Below are 26,785 nucleotides of genomic sequence, written 5' to 3'. Positions count from 1 at the left end.
GCAAATGTGATTCAAGAATCAAGATTGTATATATTATATAGAGCATATATAACCATCAGTGAAATGTGAGATGTGGGCGGGTCATATGTTAATGAGCTCATAGTTGTGATTATCCTGAAGATTTATTCTTGTTTCCATGAATGCATGACTCTTTAACTCTGTCTTCTCTCTCAGTGGCTCACGAGCACCTGAAGGAGCGAGGTTTGTTCGGTTTGCCCCCTCCGCCTCCCGGTGCGACCCCCGCAGACTATTACCACCTGATGACGGGCCACAGGACCCCGTACGGAGAGCTGCTGATGCAGGGGGGCGGAGCCACTTATCTGCCCGAATACTTCACTCCGGTGGACGGTGAGTCCCAGAGATACACATGCATGCACCGTAAAAAAACACTTTAACAACTGAGCGAATTTAACAGTTAAATACTGTAAAATGCAACAGTAAAAATCTGTTAAATGCTTAACAGTAAGTTCCCTTACTATATACGGTGAAAAACAGTATTGGAAATTTCATGTAATTTTACTGTAGTATACCGTTTTTGGAAGTGGAAACATTTTTATAATTTACAGTAAATAACCGTAAATTGACATCCCCAGAATTCCCTGTGTTACATTTCAAATTTGATTTTATGACAATGTTTCTTCATAGTTTTTTCTCATCAGTTTTGTATATTAGGGTTCCATGTTACATCTAATGTTGTTAAATGAATGTTTATTGCAGTTTCATGCATTAACATGAAGGTGTTTAGTGACACTGTGCACCTTCTATAGATGTTTATATTTATAAGCTGCTTGTGATGGGCTTGTCATGGGACCTTCTCATCACAAACTGTTTCTGGTGGTTATCATTGTGTTACCAAGGTACAAAACCGATTTCAGTACATTCATTTAAATCTTTATAAGAAACAAACAAAAAAAAAAGCATAGATGTCAGGGCATGCCAAAGCTTCTCCAGGGCCCCAAAACACCTTCAGACACCAAAGGGTTAAATAGGTTGGTATGTTTACATTTTATAAATTAATGAAATTACGGTATTTAAATGTGAATTTAAAATTAAAACCTAAAATGTTTCTACTGTATTTTTACGGTAACGTTCTGACAACCTCAGCTGTCAGTTTTTTTACCGTAAATTTTATTAAATAGTTTTACATTGTGTGTTTGTCTGCAAAACTGTTGAAATGCATGTTATTTGTTGCGCTAAGAGAACTCATGTTTCTTTCCATTTACTTTTAGCATTTTTATCAAAATTATTTTTCCAGGATAATACTTCAAAGGGCTTTTTAAACACACATTTCTCTAAGATTGTTACACGGCAGACAGTAAAATAAATCAACTCTGATGACGCTCTCCAAACACTGGCAGGATGCTTCACACGCCAGACACTTCTGTTATTTCTCCTCTCGAAGGAAGCTTTCTGTCATCCAGTGCTTCCTAAATTGCCTTTAAAGGAAAAGTCTTTCTATTGATAAAGTTTTAGTAGTCTTTTTATGTAACTATATAGTTTTTATTCATTTTTATATTAGGTTTAGTATTTGTTATTTTAGTTTTTTAAATGGCTCATCGGATGCAAAATTCACTTTTATCAGTAACAGTTTTTAAGCTTTTTTAGTTTTTAAACTCAAATGGAACTAAAAATGGTACTAGTACTGTTATGGGTTTTATTAATATTTGTATTAAATTTTTATTTTCATATTTTCTGTTGTCATTTTAATTTTAATTAAAGATTTGGTAATTTTGTTGTTTTTGTCATTTTTAATGTTTTTTTTAATTTAGTTTTTTTTTCACTTTAATTTTAGTCTTAGTTTTAGTTATTTTAGTTTTTAAGCTTAATATTAGCTAAAAAATAAGAGTACTAGTACAGTTATAGTTTTATTAATATTTTAAATTATTTTTATTTTATATATATATATATATATTTTAGTTAAGATTTTTGTCATTTAGTTGTATTTTGTCATTTTTATTCATTTTAGATTTTTTTATATATCTATATAGTTTTAATTCATTTTATTTTTATTCATGTTATCTTAGTAACTGGTTATTTTGGCAACTAGCTGAAATAAAATAAGTAATTATTTTATAAATTATAACATAAGTATTTTTACTATGTAGTCCAATTTTATTTATGTATTTATTGTTTTTGTTATGTTTTGTTTGTTTTAGTTCCCCTGTTTAGGACAGACAGGAAGTGTACATTATTCTGTGGGAATAATGCATTGGACCAAATTATCCATAACTGCTCTTTAGTAAAACAAGCTGTGAGGTTCAAAATAGGGAAGCCGGAGCTGGTCATACAATTTCATACAAAAATTACTAATAAAAGAAAAAAAAAAGTACCTTGCCTTAACTAACCAAGTGACCGGGCAAGTAGTAGATTTTTAGCTTTTTTGTTTATGTGCATTCCACTGGATAGCTCCGCCCCCTTTTGACATTTTATTGGTCCAAAATTTGGCTCCTCATTAAACATTAAGCATAAAATATCATGAGATTGGCTGTTTTTATGTTTTATCACACAGCAAAAACTCATCACTTCACGCCTGGTAAATTAAAGATATTGTAAAGAACATTAGTCATGCTATCATATTCATAATTATTGATTTATTGCTTTTGGAATTTTTGTGCATCTGAATCACAGTCAGTGAAGCATCACATTATTAACAGGTGGATTATGTTGTGCTTATTTAAGTCTCTTCTGTATTTAACACAGTTCTTTGCTATTCTGTGAATCAGTCAGAGTGAGAATACCATGACGAGCCGCTGTGAATAATATTCCACAGAGAGACAGAGGTGTTATTTCAAACAAACACATGGTGATATACTGTAGGTCTCTGGCTCTCTATAGAACAAACATTTGTCTCCTTCAAACAATCCGAGTTGAAAAACAAACACTCTCGGTCCGCTCTCGCTCTTCAGCGTGACGTCCAGGCGTGTGTGCACGCAGATCTCGGGCTTTGCTGAAGCAACATGAATGAATAGCTCATTTAGCTGAGCTAACTCCATCTGGCTTTGATCTGCATCCCGTCCAGAGCCGTTGATGCTTCCCGACAGCTTTTACACAGATGTGTTTGGACGCTGACAGTGGAGCGTGTCCCGCGCTTTGACGGGAAACAGCGTGAGTCAGTTACAAAGAGATAGAAAGAGAATGAGAGATATGATAAGTCAAGCAAAGCCAGCTAGAAGTTTCTAAATGCAACTTTAGAGTTTGAAAAAACACTATATTTTCCATGGTTATATGCCGTTTAGTCACAATTAAACTAGAGGTACACTAACTGTATAAACACTGGAGCAGTGAGAATTAGTGTAACCATCAAAAATATTGCAAAAATATTGCAAGCATTAGATCCAAACAGATTAGGAAAGTGGAAAAAATGTACACAATTGGCCAAATTCAGCATTAAGTCCTGTGGATGTTGCGAAAACTGTTGTTTTTGTGTTAAATTTTGGGGAAACTTGATTACAGTTACAGTTTTTCGATTTTTTTCACATTTAGTGCCACCTATTGGTGAAAATTGCTGAAATTTGGTGTGAGTTCTCAGATTGTCCTGATGTGCATGTGCGAATTTGGACATTGTCACATCCAATAACGTGCATTTGTTAATATGAATTTAGCTACATGCAAACGCTTGGTGCATATCGAAATGCAATTATATAGCTAACTACATACTCATATATGTGTAATATGAATTGCAGATAAAGTTGTTTTTGTACTAAATATTGGGGTAAACTTGATAACAGCTACAGTATATTATATATATATATATATATATATATATATATATATATATATATATATATATATATATATATATATATATATATATATTACATTTACAGTTTTCTTAATTAGTTTTTATTATAACACCATCTATTAGTGGAAATTTGGTGTGTGATCTCAGACTGTCCTGGTGTCCATGTGTGCCAAATGTTGTGAAGTTCAGACATCGTCACATCCAAATCCATATTTGTTCATAGCAGTTAGAAGGTTGTAAAAGCTATTTTGGAGTTAAAAAATACCTTATTTTCCATGGTTATATGTTGTTTGGTCATGATTAACCCAAAGAACACAATGGTGCATTAAGTGTATTAACAATAGAGCAGCCACAGTTACTGTAAGCATCAAAAATATAGCAATTAGTAGCAATCATAAGGTTCAAAATAAATTAGAAAAGTGTAGAGTGTCACCACAATTGGAAAAATTCAGCATAAAGTTCTGTGGATATCGGAGATACAGTTGTTTTTAAGATATACCACCACCTATTGGTGGAAATTGCTTATAGTTGGTGTGCAATTTCAGACTGTCCTTTTGTGCATGTGTGCCAAATTTTTTTCGAAGTTTTGACACTGTCACATCCAAAAACTCATATTTGTTCATATGAATTTAGCTACATGCGAAAGCTTGGTGCATGGACTCAAAACGCAATTATATGACTTGTTACATACTAAAATGTATCTAAAAGTAGATCTGTCCTCTATGGGGTTGTGAGATTACTATAATAAATCAATTAATGCTCAGGCGAGGTAATTTTGGGGTAAACTTGATTGCGGTTAAACTTTTCAGATTTTTGCTATAGCGCCACCTATTGGTGGAAATTGATCAAATTTGGTGTGCAATCTGATATTGTCCTTGTGTACATGTATGCCTAATTTTTAGAAGCTTGGACATTGTCACCTCCAAAAACTCAAGTTTATTCATAGGAATTTTAGCTAAATGCAAACCTTTGGTGCATGTTATCAGAACACAATTATATGGCTTACTACATACTCAAATGTGTGTAATATTTATGCATTTAGCAGATAATATGTATCTGAAAGCGGATCTGTCCTCTATAGGGGGGAAAAATCACATTAAAAATTTCATTTCCACTGAGGTGAAGGTGTAACAGAGACAAATGTCGCTGCCATCGCTGAGCGCTCCTGATACGTTTGGCCAATATGATAATGCAAATTCCACCAGAACGAGGCCAAATCCACATTTGGTCACACATCAGTGGCTCCAAAAGACTCCAGTAAGACATTGATGTTGTGAGTTTTATGTTTGGTTTTCTTGGCCTTTTGTATTTTTAGTGTTTGTTCTCTCTGGATTTGGGTCCTGAGGCGGCTTTTAGCGCTAAAGACGTGTTAGGAGCTCCGACCGATGCCTGAACATGACAGCAAACCATTAGCTCATGCTAAGAGTAATGACCCCCACAACAGCAAAGCTGAGGGATTATTTATTAGCACTGCGGTCTGTGGGGAACCAGTCCACGCACACACAAATAAATGATTTGTGTAATCCTGCTTGTGTTGGCATGGCACGTGATGAAATCATTATGGATGTCCGGTTGCCAGAGTCTCTGGATATAACCTTTAATCACACACACACGCACACACACACACACACACACCGGGGGTAATGCTTTGCACCTGTTGAGTTCGCTGCAGTTGTCTCAGTAATTCTCCAGTGAAATAGCAAACAGATCAGTCTGAAACATACTCTACACAAGTTAGCAAGCTAGCTGCAGATATTTGATGATAACTATATCGTTCAGAAAGTGTTTTGAATCCCAGTTGATCTTACTAAAACGATCGAGAGCCGTAGAAAAGCAAACCTGCACTTATTTTTCACACACATTCCTTTTCAAATCAGAATCATTTCTGTAAATTACCCTCATTAAACAAAGTCAGGTCTGCAAGAGTTTGATTGTTATCTGGGTAATTACGGTAATTTATTGGAAAGGATTAATTATCTCAAATCAAATCAAAATGAGGTCATGCTGAGTTTGAGATGGAGTCGATTAAGACAGTTCACCTAACCAGTTTATTTTTACAGTAATTCTATTCTGCCTTGAATTCAACGAGTCTCTTTTCAGGTATGCTTTGACTTGATTTTTATTTAATTTTTTAACTTTAATTTTTTTAGGCACTTTAAAATGTTTTATATTTTATTTAAAACAATATTTACAAATATAAATAAATAAATAAATATATATATATATATATATATATATATATATATATATATATATATATGTGTGTGTGTGTGTGTGTGTGTGTGTGTGTGTGTGTGTGTGTGTGTGTGTGTGTGTGTGTGTGTGTGTGTGTGTGTGTGTGTTATTTAAATAATTTTAAGTAATAAACTAATATTTAGATATTTTTAAATACTGTAAAACATATTTTACTTAATATTTTAACTATTTAAATATTTAATGTTATTCAATAATTTATTTAAATTGTTTATTATTGTTAATATTTTATATATAAAAAAAACATTTTTAAAGAATATTCTTAAAATATTTTATCTAGGATAATATTTAAAATATAACATGTCATTTTATTACTAAGTATTAATGAACTTTAAAACCATTTTCTTAAACAAAAAAACAAAAACTGCTCAAAACAGTGATCTGCAAAGATACAGAAAGAACAGAAAGAAGCAGATACTATCCCAAAACTGGTGCCTTTTTGTTTTTGTTTTTTCCTAAAGTTTGTTATGAATTCACTATCTGTGTAATATTGGAGGGACGCCAGTTTCCCAGTGAAGTCTTGTTATCTGCGTACAGTATTTTCTGTTCTCCGTGGCCAGGAATCAGTCTTGAGCTCTTATTGATGGGGTCCGGCTCTTTCCTGCGGAGCCGTGAGTCGCAGAGGGTGTGTGAGACCATCGATCATGCAGTCGTGCTCCACACACACACACACACACACACACACAGTTCCTGAAATAGCTTAGTGTTGGGCGAAACTAGAAATGACACGCTGAGATTCTCCTGAGCAAGAGAAAGAGAATCAAACAGAAGTATTGATCACCTGATCAGATGGTGAACTGCTGTTCATGTTAGCAGTATGCTCTCTCTTTCTATCACACACACACACACACTATAATTTGCTGTTATACTCCATATAACTCCATATACAAGTCAGAAACTAAGCTTTTTTTGCACAGGCCTATCTAAATGGTTAATGGTCCCACCTAGTGATCAACTGTGAAAATAACAAATTTTACCTCTTCCCAAAAGGGAAAACCACAAACAATCAAGAATGCATGTTTATATGGTGTCATGGCTTTGCAATCAAAAAATGTCATTATAATGGAAGTCAATGGGGCAAAAACAGCCACCAACAACAAATTAGGGAGAAAAAATTAAATCTAATTCTGCACAAAAACTTACAATGCATCAAAGCCAATGTTGTTGCTACTAATCTTTGACATGCCCAAGACTGTGATAAAAAGAAAAAAAAAAATCCAGCCACAATTACTTTTATATTGAAAATATGTCATTTTGAGTATTTTTCCCCCAAATCAGTGACATAATTTATGAACTTGGCAATTACAGAGTTAAAATCTTGGATTTTTTTAAAACATTTGGTAGTTTTGATCAGGACTGAGGTTGATTAACAGATTTATGAAAAAAAAAAATGAAAAAAAAATATGAATCTGATACATTTTTACAGCAGTTTAATTAATGGTTGTTTTCATCCCGAACAACTCGAAAGGGTAGTGAATTTAAACAATCCACAAGGGTTAAATCTGGACAGGGCTTGCCTATTTGTTTTTCAAATAAAAAGGTTATATTTTTTGGCAAATATAAAAGCCTTTTCATAACAAAAGTGAAATGAACATGTCTCTGGCCGAAGGCAAAGTCAATTTACATCTGTACAGTAAAATGCAGTCATTTCAATGCAATAAAAAGAGAGACAAATGTTTATCTAGAGTAATTTTTGCTTATTAGTATGGTTGAACTGGATCATCGAAGCTCAGAAGCAAAGACATTGGTTTATAGAACGGGATTAAATGCATAAATATTCATTGTGTTGTTTAAAATGTATTTATTGTAGGTTTGCATTATATTCTGAGTTGCATTATTTTTATTCATTTTCAGGAATACTGAATCTGTGTGTTTTTTTGTGTTTTGTGTTTTTTGTGAGTGAGATAAATTAATGCATATTCATATTTATATATTTTAAATCTCCACTAACAGATTTCTCTCAACATGGGGACAGGAGAGCTGTCAAACAATAAACTGAAAAAAAAGTAACTTGCGCTACTTATTTTAAATGAAAAAGTATCGCGATACTTTACTAGTTACTTGATAAAAGTAATCTGATTACGTAACTCGCGTTACTTGTAAACACTGTTGATGACTTGCACAGTAAACATTTATTAAGAGAGTTGATTTGATGTCTGGACAGTGTCGCGGTTTCCCAGCCCTCGTCTGACGCCGCGCTTGAGTCGGAAGCGAGCTCTGTCCATCTCTCCGCTCTCAGACGCCAGCATCGACCTGCAGACCATGATCCGCACCTCGCCCAACTCTCTGGTGGCCTACATCAACAACTCTCGCTCCAGCTCGGCCGCCAGCAGCTCTTATGGACACCTGTCCGTCGGAGGCATCAGGTAAACAGGGTTGCCAGATCGCAGAAAAAAATCCAGCCGAAAGCTTACTCAAAAAAAGAATGAAAAATAGTCATATTTTTGGGCTCGACCACAGTTGACAGCAGCTTTGATCCATTAATGCACTTTAAAACAAATATTCAGATGTTTTGGATTTATGTACTGTGTGCAAATTTAATTAACTAATCTGTATTTTATTAAATTTGTTCCTTTATTATTTTTCAGCACTTTTCATTAAATACAATATAGAAGGAAATGCTTTCCATGTGTTTTTTCATAAACTCATAAACGTTTTGTTCACAAAGCAGAATTTTAATTTAAATTCAATTTTATTTTGCATTTATTTATTTTGTATTTGATGATTTAATACAACTGTAACATCAAAAATCATGTCTAATTATATATTAATACAACTTTAACAATTTTATTAATCTTTTGTAATGTAATGAAATATAATAAAACATTGCATTTGTATTTTTTCACTAAATAATAATTTGTAAAAAATTACAAAACTGTATGTTTTTTTAAGCACGTAATAAGTTTCCGTTAAAATTTCTCCACGTTTGTTGTCGAGGTTTTCATGTTGTCCCTGGAGCACAAAAGCAGTCATATTTGTAGCCAACATTACATCGTGTGGGTCACAATTATACATTTCTCTTTTATGCTAAAAATCATTAGGATATTAAGTAAAGATCATGTAGTAAACTTCCTAGCGTAAATATATCAAAACTTCATGTTTGATTAGTAATATGCATTGCTCTGAATTCATTTGAACATCTTTAAAGATGATTTTCTCAATATTTAGATTTTTTTGCTCCCTCAGATTCCAGATTTTCAAATAGTTGTATCTCAGACAGATATTGTCCTCCTAACAAACCACACATTTCAGCTTTCCATCACCTTATGACTGGTTTTGTGGTCCAGGGTCACATTAGGGAGATGCAGATGCTGAAATCACAGATTTGTCTATAGACAAACTTTAGGCAGCCGTGGTGAAGTACATTATAAAACCTGGCGACACTGCAGGTACAGAGCGAATTAAGTGTTAGTGTTTTTTTGTTTGCTGCAGTCCGTCGTTCCCGTTCCCTCACTCCATTAATCCGGTGGCGTATCAGCAGCTGTTGTCCCATCAGAGAGGTCTCAGTGCGTTCGGACACACACCGATCCTCCAGCCGTCTCCCAGCTTCTCCAGCAGACCCCCGCTGAGCCTCTCATCGCTGCAGACGCCCCCCGCCAGAGACCCCCAGAGCCAGGTGACAGCCACTCTCTTACACTGTGTATTCACTTCCCTTTATATTCATTTAATATTAACATTCATTTTTTATATTTTTATTTTATATTAAATTAATATTTTGTTTTATTAAAAATTTTCACTTATATTAATTTAATATTATTAACATTTATTTTATATTTTTATTTTATATTAAATAAAATAATATTTTCATTTATATTCATTTAATATTAACATTCATTTTTATGTTTTTTTATTTTATATTAAATTAATATTTGCTTTTATTTAAATTTTTCATTTATATTAATTTAATATTATTAACAGTCATTTTTATATTTTTATTTTATATTAAATAATATTTTATTTTTATTTTCATTTATATTCAATTAATATTATTAACATTTATTTTTATATTTTTATTCATATTAAATTAACATTTTGTTTATTTAATTTTATGTTTAAAAGTTGCTATACAAATATGTAATATTAATAATGAAAAAAAATATAATAATTGGTTAAATAATTTATTGTAAACTATTATTATTATTATTATTATTATTATTTTTATAGCACCTTTTATTCATGATACATATATATAATAATTAGTAATAATAGTGATAATAATAATAATAATAATAATAATACATATTTGATAGTATATTATTCTATTTTATATTATTATTATTCATGTTAATTTATGTATAAAATGTGCTATAAAATAAGTGTATTAATAAAATTATAAAAATATTAATCCATCTTAAATTATGCAAATTATTAAAATGTATATATTTGTGTAGCACCTTTTATACATTAAGTGTTTATATATTTATAATATGTATTTATATATTTCTATTTTATTTATAATAGAACTCTCTCCCTTTCCTTCCCTCCTTCTTAAGAACACAAATGGCGACTCTGCAGTCAGCAGCACGGTGAACCCCCTGAACAACAAGAGGTCAAAGGTCAAGACAGAGTTGGACGAGCCTCGACCTGCGTCGCCTTGCTCTCCGGTAAGAAAACACCGTGGCTCTGTCACAAAACCCACAGAAGTTAACTGGAACCTCAAGGACCACACACAAATACTGAGTAAATTAAATGTTAATATTAATATAAAAAATACATTTTGTTAATGACTTTCAATTTAAAGTGTAATGTTTACTGAAGCTTTTATTTTAGATTTTAATATTAATATAAGGTAGAATATTAATATTTTATATTAATAAATATGTCATTAAAATATATCTATTTTAATTCATGAATTATTTTATAATAATATTCATAATATTAATTTATATTAATATAACGTAGAATGGATTATATTAATATATAATATTAATATAATTAAATGAATGTATTAAATTATACATATATATTTGTGTGTGCAGTGTATAACTGTAGAATTTTAAAATCGTTTTAAAGTAGTAAAATAAATTATATTAATTTCCATTTTAATTCGATTTAGCTATTTTATTATATATTAATTAATTTAGATTAGTATTCACTGCATATTTAATATATTAAACTTATATAATGTACTTATAATTATACTTATTATTTTAATACGAATATAAAGTGGAACATATTGCATTAACATGAAATGTAGAAATGTAATATATTTTATACAGTAAATATTAAACTAGATTAATATATAAAGTTAAAATAATTATACATATTACATATTAATACAAAAATATGAAATCAATAATGTTTGTGTGTGTAGTGTATTTAAAAAAATAAATTAATATATGTATTTATATATATGTTAATTTTCATTTTAATTCGATTTGTTATAACTATTTTTTTTATTAAATAATATACATTTTTAAATCAGCATCTCTTGAATGCTTTTTTTCTAAGGTTGAAGTCGTGCATTCCTGGATAGCTTTGAGATGCTTCTATTAAATCTGACTTGTAATAATATATGATCCCTTAAAATGCTGTCTAGGTAGGCAGCTGACTATTATAGAACAGAAGATGGTAAACTTAAAGAAACGGACAGCGAAAGGCCCATGCATCCTGTTATTCCAACCAAAAAACTGTGTATTTTTCTCTGGGAAACGCTCCATACTGATCAATGACGGGCCAGAAGGCCCCCGGGAGCCGCTGGCGTCCCCTGACCCCCTTCTTCACAAAAACTCCAGCTGATAAGAGCTTTACACGCGCTTGCTCGCTTGCCACGTTTCTCTTGCGGCCGTGTAAACTGTGCCAGAGCACTTCATTTTAATGAAATATTGGCTGGCCGTTATTGTCACCTGAGAGTTTTTCTCTCTCTCGTGCACGGCTCATCTTTTGACAAATCTGCGGCTGCTCTTGGCGGTGAGGCAGGTTGGTGCTTGATGCATGGGGAATAAGGCGGCTGGCGTCGTCTTGGGGCCAACAGAATTGATGAAGATAGCTCACAGGGCAGAGATAAACATGCTGTAGTCAGCATGCTGTGTGTGTGTTGCATCGCTACCCACAGCAGAGTAGCGGTTCGATCGCTCTTAACACCACACACGCGTCCCTACAAGCGCACAATTAATGCTTCGTCTTCATACTACGATTCTGGCAGAGTAAATAATATATCAGCATTCAGAGATTGCTGATATAGAGCACCGTTTCAACAAAAAATGATTACATGTTTTTGTTGATATCGATTTCTATGTCAATTTGGTTTTCGTTTGCAAACTAAATTCAACGTCTGTCCAGTGTTTGGGTTTCGACGTCAACTCAATTTTTGTTTTCAAGCGAAATGTTATGTCTGTCTAATATAGCATCATAATGTCATCGTTCGGGGAGTGCCGTTATTGAGCACAACGGCACGTTTCACTTGACGTTTTTCTTCCCAGTGGCCACTAACATCATGAAATGTTGATATTTTTGAAAATAGATTGAATATATTCACGTAGAAAAGTGACGACTGATGACATTGATATTTTGTTGGTTTTAAGTCATGGGACCCTATTATACTCCCGGCACAATGCGACGCTAGTTTCACCCCGGCGCCGTTCGCATTTTCCCATCCAATGCCACGTCGTTTAATTAGCAAATGAATTTGAGCCCATTTGTGCGCCCATGGGCGTGCTGGTATAAAAAAGAGGTGTGTTCAGGCAAATTGCTGGTGCGTTGCTATTTTAAGGAGCTGAAAATAGACTGCACCATAGACCAACTCAAACCTGGTCTAAAGTCAATGGCGCAATATTTTTTTGTCATTTAAAGAGCGCGTTGGTAGAAAATGTGCCTCTGGGCAGGTTTAAAGTGCGCGTTGACTTGTTATTACACACAGGGATGCGCATCACACAAACATGCCAAATATTAAAAACAAAAGGATTACAGTGTAAAAGAATATTATTGTGTAGGCTACATAAATATAAAATGTAATGATGCATAGTCATTGTGTGTATTAGAATTGGGCTACTTATTTCCAATTCAGCTTATTACTACTTATACTGATGAATAAAATTCTACTTCATCCTACGCCTTCTTCACCTCGGGAAGCTTTGCTCTATCCCTGTTTGTCCAGTAGATGATCTACTCGCGGGCTTTAACTTTGCGCAAGCAGATCAGTTTCTTCACTTGAGAAGCGTTCAGCTTTTCTGCCAACAAATTCCGCCATGTTAATAGCGATCCGCCATGGCGCGAGCACATCTCGCTCTTAAAGGGAATGGGAGATGACACTCTGATTGGTTTATTGAACATTACTCCCATTACTTATTAAGAGAATAGGAACAAGCCATTCCAGAAATGCGTCCAGACCGTTTTTCCGTCGTTAAAATGGCAAAAGTGTGTTAGGACATGCCCTGAGTGCACCTGCGCAGTGCACTTTACACTTTGCATTTAGATCGTTAAAATTTGGCCAATAGTATTAATCAAGATTTTTGAAAAATTATGTTGAACCAATGCTGGATTATTGATGTTAACATGATTTTTATTTGCAAACAACATTCAACGTCTGTCCAGTGTTTGGGTTTTGACGTCAACGTTTATTACAAACCCAACAAATTTAAACAGTGGCTGCTAAAGTCGTAAGATATTTGAAAATAGGTTGAATGTATGTCTAAAACCAACGTCAGTTTCACATAGTATTGACAAATGACTTTGATATTTTCTTGGTTTTAAGTCAAAAAATCTAAATTCAATATCTGTCCAATGTTGGAGGCTAACATCAAGCCAATGTTGTGTTCTGATGTCAAAACGATTTTCGCTTCCAACCTAAATTCAGTGTGTGTCCAATGTTGTAGGTTGACGACAAGTAATCATTGGATTTTGTCAACACAATTTTGGTTATCAATCAAAATTTTATAATTGTCTAATGTTTGTGTTTTGACATCAACACAATTTTTGTTTCCGACTAAAATTTTACGTCTGTTCAGTGTTGGAGGTAATGTCAAAACAATGTTGCATTTTGACGTCAATCTGATTTTCATTTGCAACTGAAAATTTAACATTTGTCTTGTGTTAGAAGTTAACATTAAGTCAATTCTAGGTTTGGATCTCAACCAAATTTTCACTTCCAGCTAAAACTCAACATCTGTTTAATTTTGGAAGTTGATGTCAAGCCAAATTGAAATTTTATGCCAGCAAATTTTCATTTCCGTCCAAAATGCAATGTCTGTCCACCATTGGATTTGACATCACACCAGTTTTAATTTATAACCAAAATTCAATCTCTGTCTGTTGTAGGTTGACGTCAAGTCAGCTTTGGGTTTTGATGTCAACCCAATTTTACATTTTAACTTAAATTCAACATCTGTTCAACTTTAGAAGTGGATATCAAGCCAAACTTGAACTGTTTTGTCAAACCAAATATCAATTCTAACCAAAATTCAACTTGTATTCAAAGTTGGAGGTAGTCAACGAGCCAACATTGGGTTTTTAATGCTGACTCTTATTTTAATTTAAATAAAATGTTGAAAGTTGACAAGTCATTTTCACTTTTCAATTTTAGAAATTAATTTAAAGCCAGTGTTGGAGATTGACAACAAGCCAGCCTTGGGTTTTGACGTCAGCTCGATTTATCATATCCATATAAAATTACTAATGCAAAATTTTATTTGCGTTAATATTGCGTAAACTAAAGACTTGTATGAAGAAGGTTCTTTGATGTCCTTTCAGTTAATGGTGAAATACTACGGCCTTCCTCAGAATCACTTCTTTAAATACTTACAGGTTAGGAGCTTTGTGTACTCCCAAATGAAAACGTATACAGAACCTCCACTGTCAACTATTGAAAATTACACTTTAAAGCATTTGAACAGCAGGGGTAACTTATCTTCTTTTTACAATTTACTTCTTGAGGGGTCAAAAGAAAATTCTCTATCTTACCTATCTGCTTGGGAAAATGATCTCCAGGAAAATATTTCGAAAGAAGAATGGGAAGAAGCATGTTTATTTGCCCAAACCCATAGCATCAATACAAGATGCAGACTACTGCAGTATAAATGGCTTTTTAGAACATACATTACCCCAGTAAAGCTAAATAAATTCAATCCAAATATTCCTGACTGTTGTACAAAATGCAGAGAAGAAATAGGTACACTTTATCATTGTATGTGGGAATGTAAAGAGATGCAGAAATTCTGGAAGGAGACTCTTTGTTTGATCTGTCAATTAACAGAAGAAAATGTTCCTCTTGACCCAAAACTGTGTTTATTTCATATGTACCCAAGTACCCTGGTTGTGAATACAAAGAAGCGCAAACTAATAGATTTTAGTTTGCTGCAGGCCAAACGTGTCATTGCATTAAAATGGAAAGAGACTCAAAGACCCTTTTCTAATCAATGGATCAAGGAAATGTCCTCTAATCTTGCTCTGGAAAAACTGACATACATCATCAAAGGGAGGTTAAAAGAGTTTTATAGCATTTGGAATTCCTTTCTACACTTCTGCAACCAAGTAAACCTGACAGGAGAATAGAACTCAAGGAAAATATCAAGGTTAAATAGTAAATTGCTGCTGATATTGTATGTAAATAACTATTCCCTGTAAAAACCTTTTTTTTTTTTTTTTTTTTTTTTTGGGGGGGGTGTGTATATGTGTAATTTTATTAATTTATTTGTTTTTATTTAGTTACATATTTGTGTATATTTTTTTTTTTATTTTTTTTTATTTTTTTTATTATTATTATTATTATTTCTAAGTTTTGTATGCTGTCCTGGAGTCATTTTGTTTTGATGTGATGTTCAGATGGTTGGATGTCTTGTTTTAATGTTGAGAAAACCTAATAAAACATATGGGAAAAAAAAAATATATATATTGCGTAAACTGGTCAAAAAGACGTGACAGTCATTGAACATTCTCATCATACTGTAAGTTTGTGTGCAAATGTTTTCACGAACATGATTCATCAATAATTTTCAACTAGAATAAAATATAAATGTACAAAAATGTAAGAAAAACTGATACCGCATGTAACACCAAAATCACAATTCTGGTTGTTGTTATAAATTAGTTAAAATGAAATTATGTTCATAGATACTGAATGATAAATAGATTTAATTTTATAGATGAAGAGTAAAAAAAGAAAACTTTTATATGAGGATGTTTCGGGTGGGTTTTATGCAAATTAATAATTAATGCATTTAGAATAATCTAATTCATTAACAATAGGTGGAATTTTTCAACAGAAGATCTCGTGTAATAATCCAGTTACAAGTAATTCACGCAATTAATACCAAATGAGACCCGTTGTCTCTTGCTAACGAAGCGGTCTGCTAAAGAGCGTTTATGCTATAATGCTGCTGTTCCCCCTTAGGACCATCTGGGCGGCGCAGTGGACCTGAAGGAAGACTTGGACGACTGCAAACAGGAGGCTGAGGTGGTGTACGAGACCAACTGCCACTGGGAGGGATGCAGCAAAGAGTACGATACGCAGGAACAGCTGGTGCATGTAAGTGTGTGTGTGTGTGTGTGTGTGTGTGTGTGTGAGAGCGGTTAGGGGATATTCCGACAGACGGCTGACACAAGTGAGTGTTACAGTTCTTCGTTTTTTCTTTCAGTTTTTAGTGTTCCTGTAGCTCAAGTGGTAGAGCACTGCGTTATCAAGCGCAAGGTTAGGGGTTTGATTCCCCGGGAACACATGATATGTATAAATGTATAGCCTGAATGCACTGTAAGTCGCTTTGGATAAAAGTGTCTATTAAATGCATAAATTTAATTTAATATTCATTTTCAGTTGGAACAGGGTCAACTTATCAATGAATACCAACAGAATCAACATTTATGAGGTTCTATACACATCCCATTTTTTTGGATCTTATACAAGAAGAGCCCGCCTCACCTACATTTATAGTGAGAAATCGGCCAATCAGATTGGACTTGACATTATGAAAAAGCGTTTACTGTTTTTGTGTGTAATGTGGTCCACAGGTGTCCCGTCTTTAACCTAATTTGCTGACTAGTTTTTGATTGAGGCAGCTGAGTGGCACAAGGTGTCATTGACCTCTGACCTCTTGACCTGTGACCCAAAAGGTGTAGGGTAAATCTGTCTCAGCAGACGATCTGAATCGTCCATGTGGAACCAAGCAGCTTTAGAAAACCACAGGCTAACACTGCATGTGTTAATAAATGCATTATATAAAGACAAAAAAATCAATCTAAAAAGATTTGGTTCAATAAAAGTTGGTCAACATTTACAAAATGTATCATAATGAATATTATGCATAGTTTATATAATTAATATATAACATTATGATTATTATGATAAATTTTTTTTAATACTGGAGGTCAATGTGCAGTAGGTTAATGTAATTTTCATTTCAAACCAAATTTGACGTTTCTTGAATGTTAGAAGTTGATGCAACGCCATAATTGTATTTCTATTTATAGTTATAGGTAAAAATCTGAATCTTATTTAGAATAATTTCATATTTAGATTATTTTTTTAAACATCTGTATATTCATAATCATTCAGGAGCTTGAAACAATCCACACAGACACAAATCCTCCAACATTATGGCCGCATCTGTAGACTTTCCATCATGTTGTATAACACTGAACTGCTCCAGATCACTGATAAAACACTCACACACACAAACACAAGTGTGTGTTCCTCTTTAAGTCTGTAAGGAGCCGTTATCAGTGTGTATCATTTGTGTAAACAGACGTGAGTGTGTGTGATCTAGTGAAGCTCACACTCAGTGACTGAAGGGACAGTGAGAGTTAATGCTTCAGTGTCATGGACGGCTCTTTCTCTCCGTCTCTCTTTCTGCTTCACTGATCGACTGGAATCCCTCAGAAGAGCCACAGGACAAGTGCATGCTGGGATAGATCCAGCCCATCTCAGTGAACACACACCAGACAAACACCTTTGACCTAATTCAAACTTTATTAGCAAGCTTAAAAGAGACACAAACCAAAACACCAGTTGATTTAAAGACACTGAGGCTTCAAACATGATTAAGAAAAGTGAAGAGAAACGATCCTGCAGCGTTTGAAAGGCACTGGAGCCGCTTTGTGTGCATTACCAAGAATCCCTTAAAACCCATTTGTGTAAGTACACAGAGAGTGTTAGTAATTGCATATCTGTGTCTCTCTCAGATCTGAGGTTTCTCGTTTTAAAAACACACTCTCTCACAATCACACACCATCACATTTTCTTATTCCCGTCTGACAGATGTAGAGAACACAGACGCTCGTGATGGATAGCACTGCTCTTCAACTGGCCAATAGGCAAATAGGCTCCTCAGAAGCTCAGATTGCTTTATTTTCTCAAGTCTTGCATCCAAACGATGCCAATTATGGTGTTTTTTTGCGCGACACGTGAAAACGGCATGGCCAATTAGATCTTAAACACAACGCTGACATTACAAAGGGAGAAAAGACATCTGAGACAGTGAAAGTGAGCTGTTGTGTTTGTGTGTTCGCAGCACATCAATAACGAACACATCCACGGGGAGAAGAAGGAGTTTGTGTGCCGCTGGGACGAGTGTTCGCGCGAGCAAAAGCCTTTTAAAGCGCAGTACATGCTGGTGGTTCATATGCGCAGACACACTGGAGAGAAGCCACACAAGTGCACTGTGAGTCCGTCTCACACACACACACACACACCTACAGCTAACTAGCTGTCTGAATATTAGGGCATACTGTTGACCTAGTAAAGTTTAACTCACCATTATAGAAAACGTGCAGTTTAAGAGCATTAAAATTTGTTTTTAAATGTCCCTAAACTAAGAATGTTGTTTTATATATACTTAAAAAAAAATTATTCAAAATGACGCAAAATTACAGCTAAAACCACTTTATTTTTTTATTTTACAAGATTTTTTTATTTTAAAAATGTATACAAAATTTTATATATATATATATATATATATATAAATATATATATATACATACACACACATACACATTTAAATGTTCAAAAACTACAGGCTAAAATAAATTGCATTTTTATACTTATAAAAAAATACTTATATAAAAAAGATATATATATATATTAAAATGATGTATGCACAATAAATAAATGAGTAATTAATGTCTCAAAACACAGCCAAAAAAAAAAAAAAAAAACATGCAATGTCTTGAAACTACAGCTCAGAAAACTTGGATTTAAAATAAGTAAAAAAAAATACATACATGCTTAGAGTGAATCAGTAAACAATTTCACAATAGTACAATATAAATGCATCTGTCAGATGAGCTTTATGAATGTGTGTGTTTCAGTTCGAGGGCTGCTCTAAGGCATACTCACGTCTGGAGAATCTGAAAACACACCTGCGCTCACACACCGGAGAGAAACCCTATATGTGTGAGCACGAGGGCTGCAACAAGGCCTTCTCCAACGCCTCGGACCGAGCCAAACACCAGAACCGCACACACTCCAATGAGGTAAACACACACACCTTCATCCAGCACAACTCTGCAGTCAAAGTGCTTACACAAACATTTACAGAATTCTGTATGTCGTACATGTCTCTAATATGAAAATATGAAATATTTCCTTTTTGACTTTTGCGTTTTAATTGAATTTAGTTCAATTGTAATTGAGTTATTGAATTAGTAATATTTTTGCATTGAAATTTTCTTTTTTTCTTCTTTTTTTCTGAATTTACTGTTACAGCCAATATTGTAATACATTTTATTTAAATAGGCATACCATGCTAAATGAAAATAAATAAAACAGCAGCACAACAAATGATACCTTGATGTATATAATTTTTTTTTAATCATTTAAATAAAAAATATATATTTTACTACTAATAATATTATACGAATTAACTAATAATAAATATAACTAATATTTTAGTAATAAAAATATATAGATTACTTTAGATTTTTTCATAATTTGCAGTATTACAGCCAATCAAAATACTTTTTTTTTATAAATTGTTAACAATAAATAACACAGCAGTACAATGATGCTATAATGGTGTATAAACATTTTGTAAAGTAAATTAATAAATAATATTTTAAATATGTTTGCATTTTAATAACGAGAATGACATTTTCATGGTAATAATAAAATTCATTCATTTAGGTCATTATAATAAGGTAGGTGAATCATGAAAATACTGTTGAAATGCAAACCATATTAAATGTTCCTACAGGCTTAATTTTCTTTTAAAAATAAATAAATAATAATATTGGGGTGACCTAGACTTTATCTTGACAGATTATGTAACATATAAGCTGTTCTTTTACAACAGTGGATAGTGGATGGTTACCATTAGTGTTTCCTTGGAAAACTACTTAAATTTAAGTTTATTCTTCACAAACTGCTATCAATCAACTAGCGACATGAGGGTGAGCAGCTTATGACAGAGATATTCCTATAAACTCAGAACGAAGACGTGGGTCGACTCCATTAGATCAGTTAACGTCATGGGAGTTTGGGGTCTGTGCCGCCCCACTAGTCGTTCTTCAGAGGAAGGATCAGATAATCTACTTCACTGTGGCATTAAGTATCTGCTAACTGCCTAATGCTACGTAAATGTGCCATTTTCAGCATACGCTAACAAATTTAGGCCAGAATTAGATTTGTTTACGCATTCCCCTCATCATGTGTAGTGATTGCTCCTAGACGCCCAACGCTGTCCCATTAACCGGCAACGTGTGCACAATGTGTGCGCGTGAATAATGAGCTGTGAAGCTAATGAGTACGGCAACCCACAATACATTAGTGAGAATCAAGCACTTCCCCAATGGAGAAACAGACCACCTGCAGACCGCGCATAGAAAACGAAACCTGGCGCCATTTCCGTTCTCGGTTGATCCATCATGAGCTTAAGGAGGGAGAAAGATCATTTCGTCTCAACTTTATTAGTAAACAGCCATGCATCACAAACGCTTAGCATTTGCACAATCAGTATGTCAGCGCACGCGCCGTAATTTATTCCTCTAATTGTGTATTCATCCACCGCTCCATTTGAAGATAATCTGACTTAACAGGAAGAGATAAAACTCTAATTCAAAGTCGTACATTTGACTGTTAGAGGGTCGTGTGAAACCGAGTGATATTTATCTCCGCAGAAACCCTACGTGTGTAAGATCCCGGGCTGCACGAAGCGCTACACCGATCCCAGCTCGCTCCGGAAACATGTCAAAACCGTCCACGGCCCCGAAGCTCACGTCACCAAGAAACAACGTGGTGACATGCCATCCCGACCTCATCCGCCTAAGGAAAATGGAGAGAACGAAGCGGGGACCAAGCTTTCGGGACGAACGGCGGAGGAGAAACTCGAAGCTAATAGCACGACTAGAGGAGTCGAGGACTATCTGCAGGTCAAGTCCATAAAAACGGAGAACTCTATGGTAAGATGTAGTGTGAATGAGGCCCAAAACAAACTCTACACAAGTATGCTTCTGGCCCGAGAAATGATTGTGTTTGATCTTTATGGATGCATAACAATGTATGGAATTTGAATAACAAGAGTCATTTTTTGCATGCCTGTAATCTGCACTCCCAAATATATTATTCATTGCTGATTAAATATACATTAAAATGTTTGTGTCCATCAGATGTTATGCTAATCCAGACATACTAACAATGCATGCTGCAGAGATCTGTCCATCTTTAACGCCTCTCTATACATTTGCTTCTTGCTATCTCTTTCCTGTTTCTCTCCCATACACTTTCCGTAAGGACAGACTTTACTGAGGTGAGCATGGATCCTGTTTTAATGTCTTAATATCAGCTGGTTTCCACAGTCATGTATTGGGCAGTTGACAAATGACAGGATTTTGACCTCTTCTCCAGCATCAAAATATATTTGTGTACAGGAAATGAATCTGAAAGTAACTGCACATGCATTAAAAATATATATTTTCAAACTAGCAAGTTCCTACTACTTTTCAAACAAGTTCAAACAAAAAAAATCCTGTTGGTGTCCTGATTCGCAATATTTTCAAGGATCCCCAAGAGATTGGCCATTTAGAACTTGATTTTTTTTAGTCACTCAACAAGACGCTAATTGATTATTTAAGTGTAATATGTAAATTCATTACGAGTCCATTTTTAAAATACTCTCCAGTTTCCCAGGATATTTAAATTGGATTTCTATACATATTTGTTTATATTGTCTTTTCTGTGTATTTCAGCTGTCCATTTACAGCATGCATGGTGAATGTCTTGTACATGATTCTCTACTTATCATTTTTCTCTGTGGGGTTATATCATGAAAAACTCACACACAGAGCTGTAAAATCAGATTCGGGAAACAGTAAGATAATACACCTCTTCTGTCAAAGATTTGGACCCCTTCATTGTGTAATTGCCTGAGATCTGTTGGTGCACAGAGGGCTTCTAATTTCCCATGGGCTTCCACCCCAGCAATCCAGCCCAATCCCCCCACAGTCCCGATATCTAACGCTCCCGCCCGGCACTCAAGGATAAAAGCCATTAGTGGATTAATATTATACAAGTGAGACTGTTTTTGTGTCCTGAACAAATAGTGCCAGTGATCAAGCTATGATTAAGAACGGCTCCCTTCGTTCATGTGGGGATAGAATACATTTGCTTCATTCTAGAGAAGCACTGTCAAATAACGTGACAACAAAGACGTGCATACCTTATTTACGTTGAGAGCATTCCCCTTTGTGGATTCATGCCAGGCCACATGCATAATGCACAAAGAGGTTGCCATAGGAAATAACGATTTGTCAGGCACTTAACCTAGCTTTTTGAAAAGATCGTGAGGGGGATGAAAAAGACATGTTATGTGTCTAGAAGAAGGGTTTTTCCCAAACCTTGATTCAGTATGCTCATTATTTGCAATTTACACTTGGGAAAGTGATTGTAAGGGTTGTGTGTTTGCATGGTGCTGTGTATGCATTCTGTCCCTTTTAGGTCCTTCTCTCCATTGAGCTTCAAGGGTAAACAACTTTCCATCTGTCCCCCTCAGATGTATCAGTCCAGCCCTGGTGGTCAGTCATCATGTAGCAGCGAGCCGTCACCACTTGGCAGTGCCTCCCACCATGATGGTGGAGTAGAGCTGATGGGACACAGCGGGGGCAGCATGGGAGATCTGAGCACCCTGGACGACATGCCCCTCGTGGATTCCACTGTCTCCACAGGGATGTTGGGCCTCCATCTTCGGAAGAACGCCAGCCCTGCTTACAGACTCGCGCATCTGAAGCAGGAAAGGCTGAAGTCGGTGAGGGACTCATGCTCCTGGGCAAATCAAACTCCTCCTGCCCCCAGCACCAAGCTTCCACCCATCAATACTGGTGAGTAAACAAACGGAAACGAAAACTATGATTTGATCACATTTCCACCACAGATACATCCCCAAAATTTAGTTTTTATTTCTCTAAATGCAGCTATTCTCTGATGCAGGTTCTTTATTGGAAGGTTCTGGTGGTCTGTGTGATCCAGGGCTTTCCATCTCCAGCCCACGCTTGGGCGACCTTTGTCCTGGAGAGACTACGGTTCTGAGTCAGCTGGTGGAGCGTCGTGACAGCCTAGCCAGCACTGTGAGCTCAGCTTACACCTTCAGCCGTCGTTCATCTGGAATCTCGCCTTGCTATTCCAGCCGCCGGTCCAGCCAAACCTCACAACCTGGTGGCCGTCTTAACAACATCAGCTCTGCCGACTCCTACGACCCCATTTCCACCGATTTGTCTAGAAGGTCCAGTGAGGCCAGCCAATATGGAGGACTCCACAGTCTACTCAGTCTGACTCCTGCCCAACACTACAGACTCAAAGCCAAGTATGCTGCAGCCACAGGAGGTGCTCCACCCACCCCTCTCCCTAATATGGACTGCATGAGCCTGAGGACTCGGATGGCCCTGTTAGGGGAATCCCATGAAATGGCCATGCTCCCTATCCATCCCCCTTCAATTCCCAGAAGGAGTAGTGATACCAGCATTGCTCACCGTAGCGTTTTGCCCCATGAGGTGATGGGAAACATCACTCGAAGAGCGAGCGACCCAGTCAAAAGAGTAGGCACAGAGCAGCATTCCCTCCAGCAACGTTACAACAGCATGTCCAATGTGAACCCCTATCAGTCATTAACCACTTTTGCATCTAGTCGACACTTTTCAAAAATTAACAGCCAGTCCGAGGGTAACGTAACCCGCCACCCATATCCACCTCGACCTCCAAGCATTTCTGAGAATGTGGTGATGGAAACCATGGCAAGTGACATGGACAATCAAATTAATGGTCTTGATGATGCAGTGATGTTGCCTGATGATGTCATTCAGTACCTTACATCTCAAAATGGAGATTCTGTCCAACATGCAGGGACCACGTACCGCCACAACCCTGGACAGAGCATCCACAGCTTTGGCTCCCGACAGCAGTCCCATTCCCAGAGACGCCTAGCCTTGGTGGAGGGCAACATAAATGCAGTAACGCGACAAACTGTAGCTCCGAGCTCCCAGCAGACGTTTCCAGGTTCCCCCAGTGTCACTAAAAGCCAGATGCCGGTGCAGTGGAATGAGGTGAGTTCAGGGACAGTGGATTCATCTAATGGCCAAACCAAGCAGGGATCAGGGCAGGGAAACCTCACCGCACTCCAACAAAAACAAAACCTCTGCTCTTTTCAGAACATCAACTCCAACCAACAAGTTGGGCTGATGAGTCACAACCTCACTCATGCTGCCCAGCAGAGTCACATGCAACGGAATAGGGAGTTTAATTCCCAGAGGATCAACCAGAGGCAACCACTATGCCCGGCTAACACAGAGCAGGCTAACTTTCTTCATCAGGGTTCTGCTTTGAATGACATCAGTGTAGGTTTGCTAAATTCGTCTGGTAAAATGCTGACGGCACAGTCTGGCAGCATCCAGAATAACAGGGTAAGAGCTCAGCCGGTGGCTATTCAAAGCAATGCCACTTTTCCAAATAATCAGGGAAATTATTCCCAGACGAACATCAACCAGCAAGTCTATGGCATTCCCGCCCAGAATCCCACACTGAACGGAAACCACGTACTGCTACAGCCAAGGCCTCCTACAGAACCCTACAGCCGCCAGCTCTCAGGGCCAAAGACAACTGCAGCGCAGCAACTTGGTTACCCACAGACCAACTTTAGCCCCACATATGACACCTCCGAGGCCAGTCCTAAAAAATCGGTTGATGTGGGTGTCAACCGTACAAATACCAATGGCATGTTCTACACTGGGCAGATTCACATGTTCCATTCCAGCAGTCTGGGAATGGCAGATGCAGAGAGCACAGTCATGGCCTCTGTGGGCTCCCCTGAAACAAATCAGGTATCCAGCACAGTGGATTCAAATGGAGCAGAGCATCCACAGATCGACTTTGATGCCATTCTGGATGATGGCGATCACTCCAGCCTCATGTCTGGAACTTTAAGCCCCACCATCCTCCGCAGCTTATCCCAGAATTCCTCACGTCTCACCACACCCAGGAACTCATTGACGTTGCCCCCGGTACCTGTGGGAATCGGCAACATGGCCATCGGAGACATGAGCTCCATGCTGACTGCGCTCGCAGAGGAGAGCAAGTTCCTCAATATGATGTCATAGGAAAAACAGGAAGTACAAGCACAAGATTTAAAGAGACAGCTTTTAAGGTGTAGGACTTCGAACAAGGACATAATATTGCGCAAACGTTTTTTTACATGCTTTTTAAAAGTGGATTATGTATAGTATTAGTGTTAAACTTTGGTAGCATCTTTTTGTTTTGTTCAAGAAGCCATACTTTGCCTTAGACCAGTGTATGTACAGCACATGTGAACAGACAGAGAATTTGATAAGCGACAGTCCTGTATTTTTATACGACTTCTGAATTGATGACATGAACACAGGAACAAGTGCCTCGTTGTGCACAAGCATATGCAGGAATTATGTTACACTAGCAGTATGGGACTATATCCTTTCTGTCCTCTTCAATGGATATAAAGAGGTTTTGTATATTCTGTAAATGAAAATGTAATATTATGCTTCCTATCCTTGTTTGTACTAGACAGGAGAGAGGTTCTAAATAAATATGCAGATAAAATATTATGAATATTGATGTTCAGAATCAGAAATCAGAAATCCGTCATTTTGCTTTGATTTACTGAAGACCTGAATGGAATCACAGGAACATAATAGTGCTCTTAAGAGACTGCAACCCTCAAGTCTGAACCAAACTCTCTGAACAGACCACACAACCAATTATCTTGGATTGTTTAGACCAATATACAGAAATAAGTTTAAACTGTCCTGTTGTACACAGATTCCTTTTACAAAGATCATGTAGATACATTTTGTACATTTCTAATGAAATACAATATTGTTGTTTTTCTACTACGGTGTTGTTTGCTTCTTCATTTTATATGCAAAACGTTCATGAAGAATATTCAACCAGGAGTTTAATGCCTTTGGTTTTATGTAAAGCCATTTACATTGCATTCAAGTCCTGAGTGTTAATGGATGAAGAACATAAATGCAATCTACTCTTATCCAGTGCTGGTAATGTATTTCTCTTGCTTGTATGACATGTAAGTCAGTAGGCAGCAGTCACATGACTTTAGAAATTGTTTTTCTTTTCATTTAATTTGAGAGCAAGCTACTTGAACTGAAAGCGCGGCTTGTGCATACTGAGCAGGTTCTGGAGTAAACCACCATGTTTTCTCAAATGAACAGTGGCAGACTGACCTCAGAGGAGCGACTGCCTAAACCACATAAAACACACACTTGAAGAAGGAAGCAGTCCAGGGACGAGGTCTTCGGAGTAAAAGCCTCAGGAACAAATGGTTTTATTCTGACAGTGAATTCAGCCGAGGCCTTGTTTGATCTCTAGTTTCTGATGGCTGGAATTTCGTA

At 36.0% G+C, this 26,785-nt stretch overlaps 1 protein-coding gene across 1 annotated transcript; it reads left to right on the top strand.

Moving 5' to 3' along the window:
• LOC113078270 (zinc finger protein GLI2-like) lies at positions 1 to 26,266 on the top strand. The gene is made up of 10 exons (XM_026250600.1): positions 1 to 348; positions 8,160 to 8,361; positions 9,428 to 9,611; positions 10,489 to 10,599; positions 16,323 to 16,457; positions 18,436 to 18,585; positions 19,232 to 19,396; positions 21,038 to 21,319; positions 22,909 to 23,233; positions 23,343 to 26,266. The coding sequence occupies exons 1-10, from the start codon at positions 141 to 143 to the stop codon at positions 25,499 to 25,501; spliced, it is 3,921 nt and encodes a 1,306-aa protein (XP_026106385.1). The 5' UTR covers positions 1 to 140; the 3' UTR covers positions 25,502 to 26,266.
• Positions 26,267 to 26,785: the final 519 nt, after the last annotated feature.

The sequence above is a fragment of the Carassius auratus genome, unplaced genomic scaffold (genome assembly GCF_003368295.1).
Source record: "Carassius auratus strain Wakin unplaced genomic scaffold, ASM336829v1 scaf_tig00025066, whole genome shotgun sequence".
NCBI classification, from domain to species: Eukaryota; Metazoa; Chordata; class Actinopteri; order Cypriniformes; family Cyprinidae; genus Carassius; species Carassius auratus.
The sequence above is the reverse complement of the archived record's forward strand: the minus strand, read 5'-3'. Positions and strand labels throughout refer to the sequence as shown.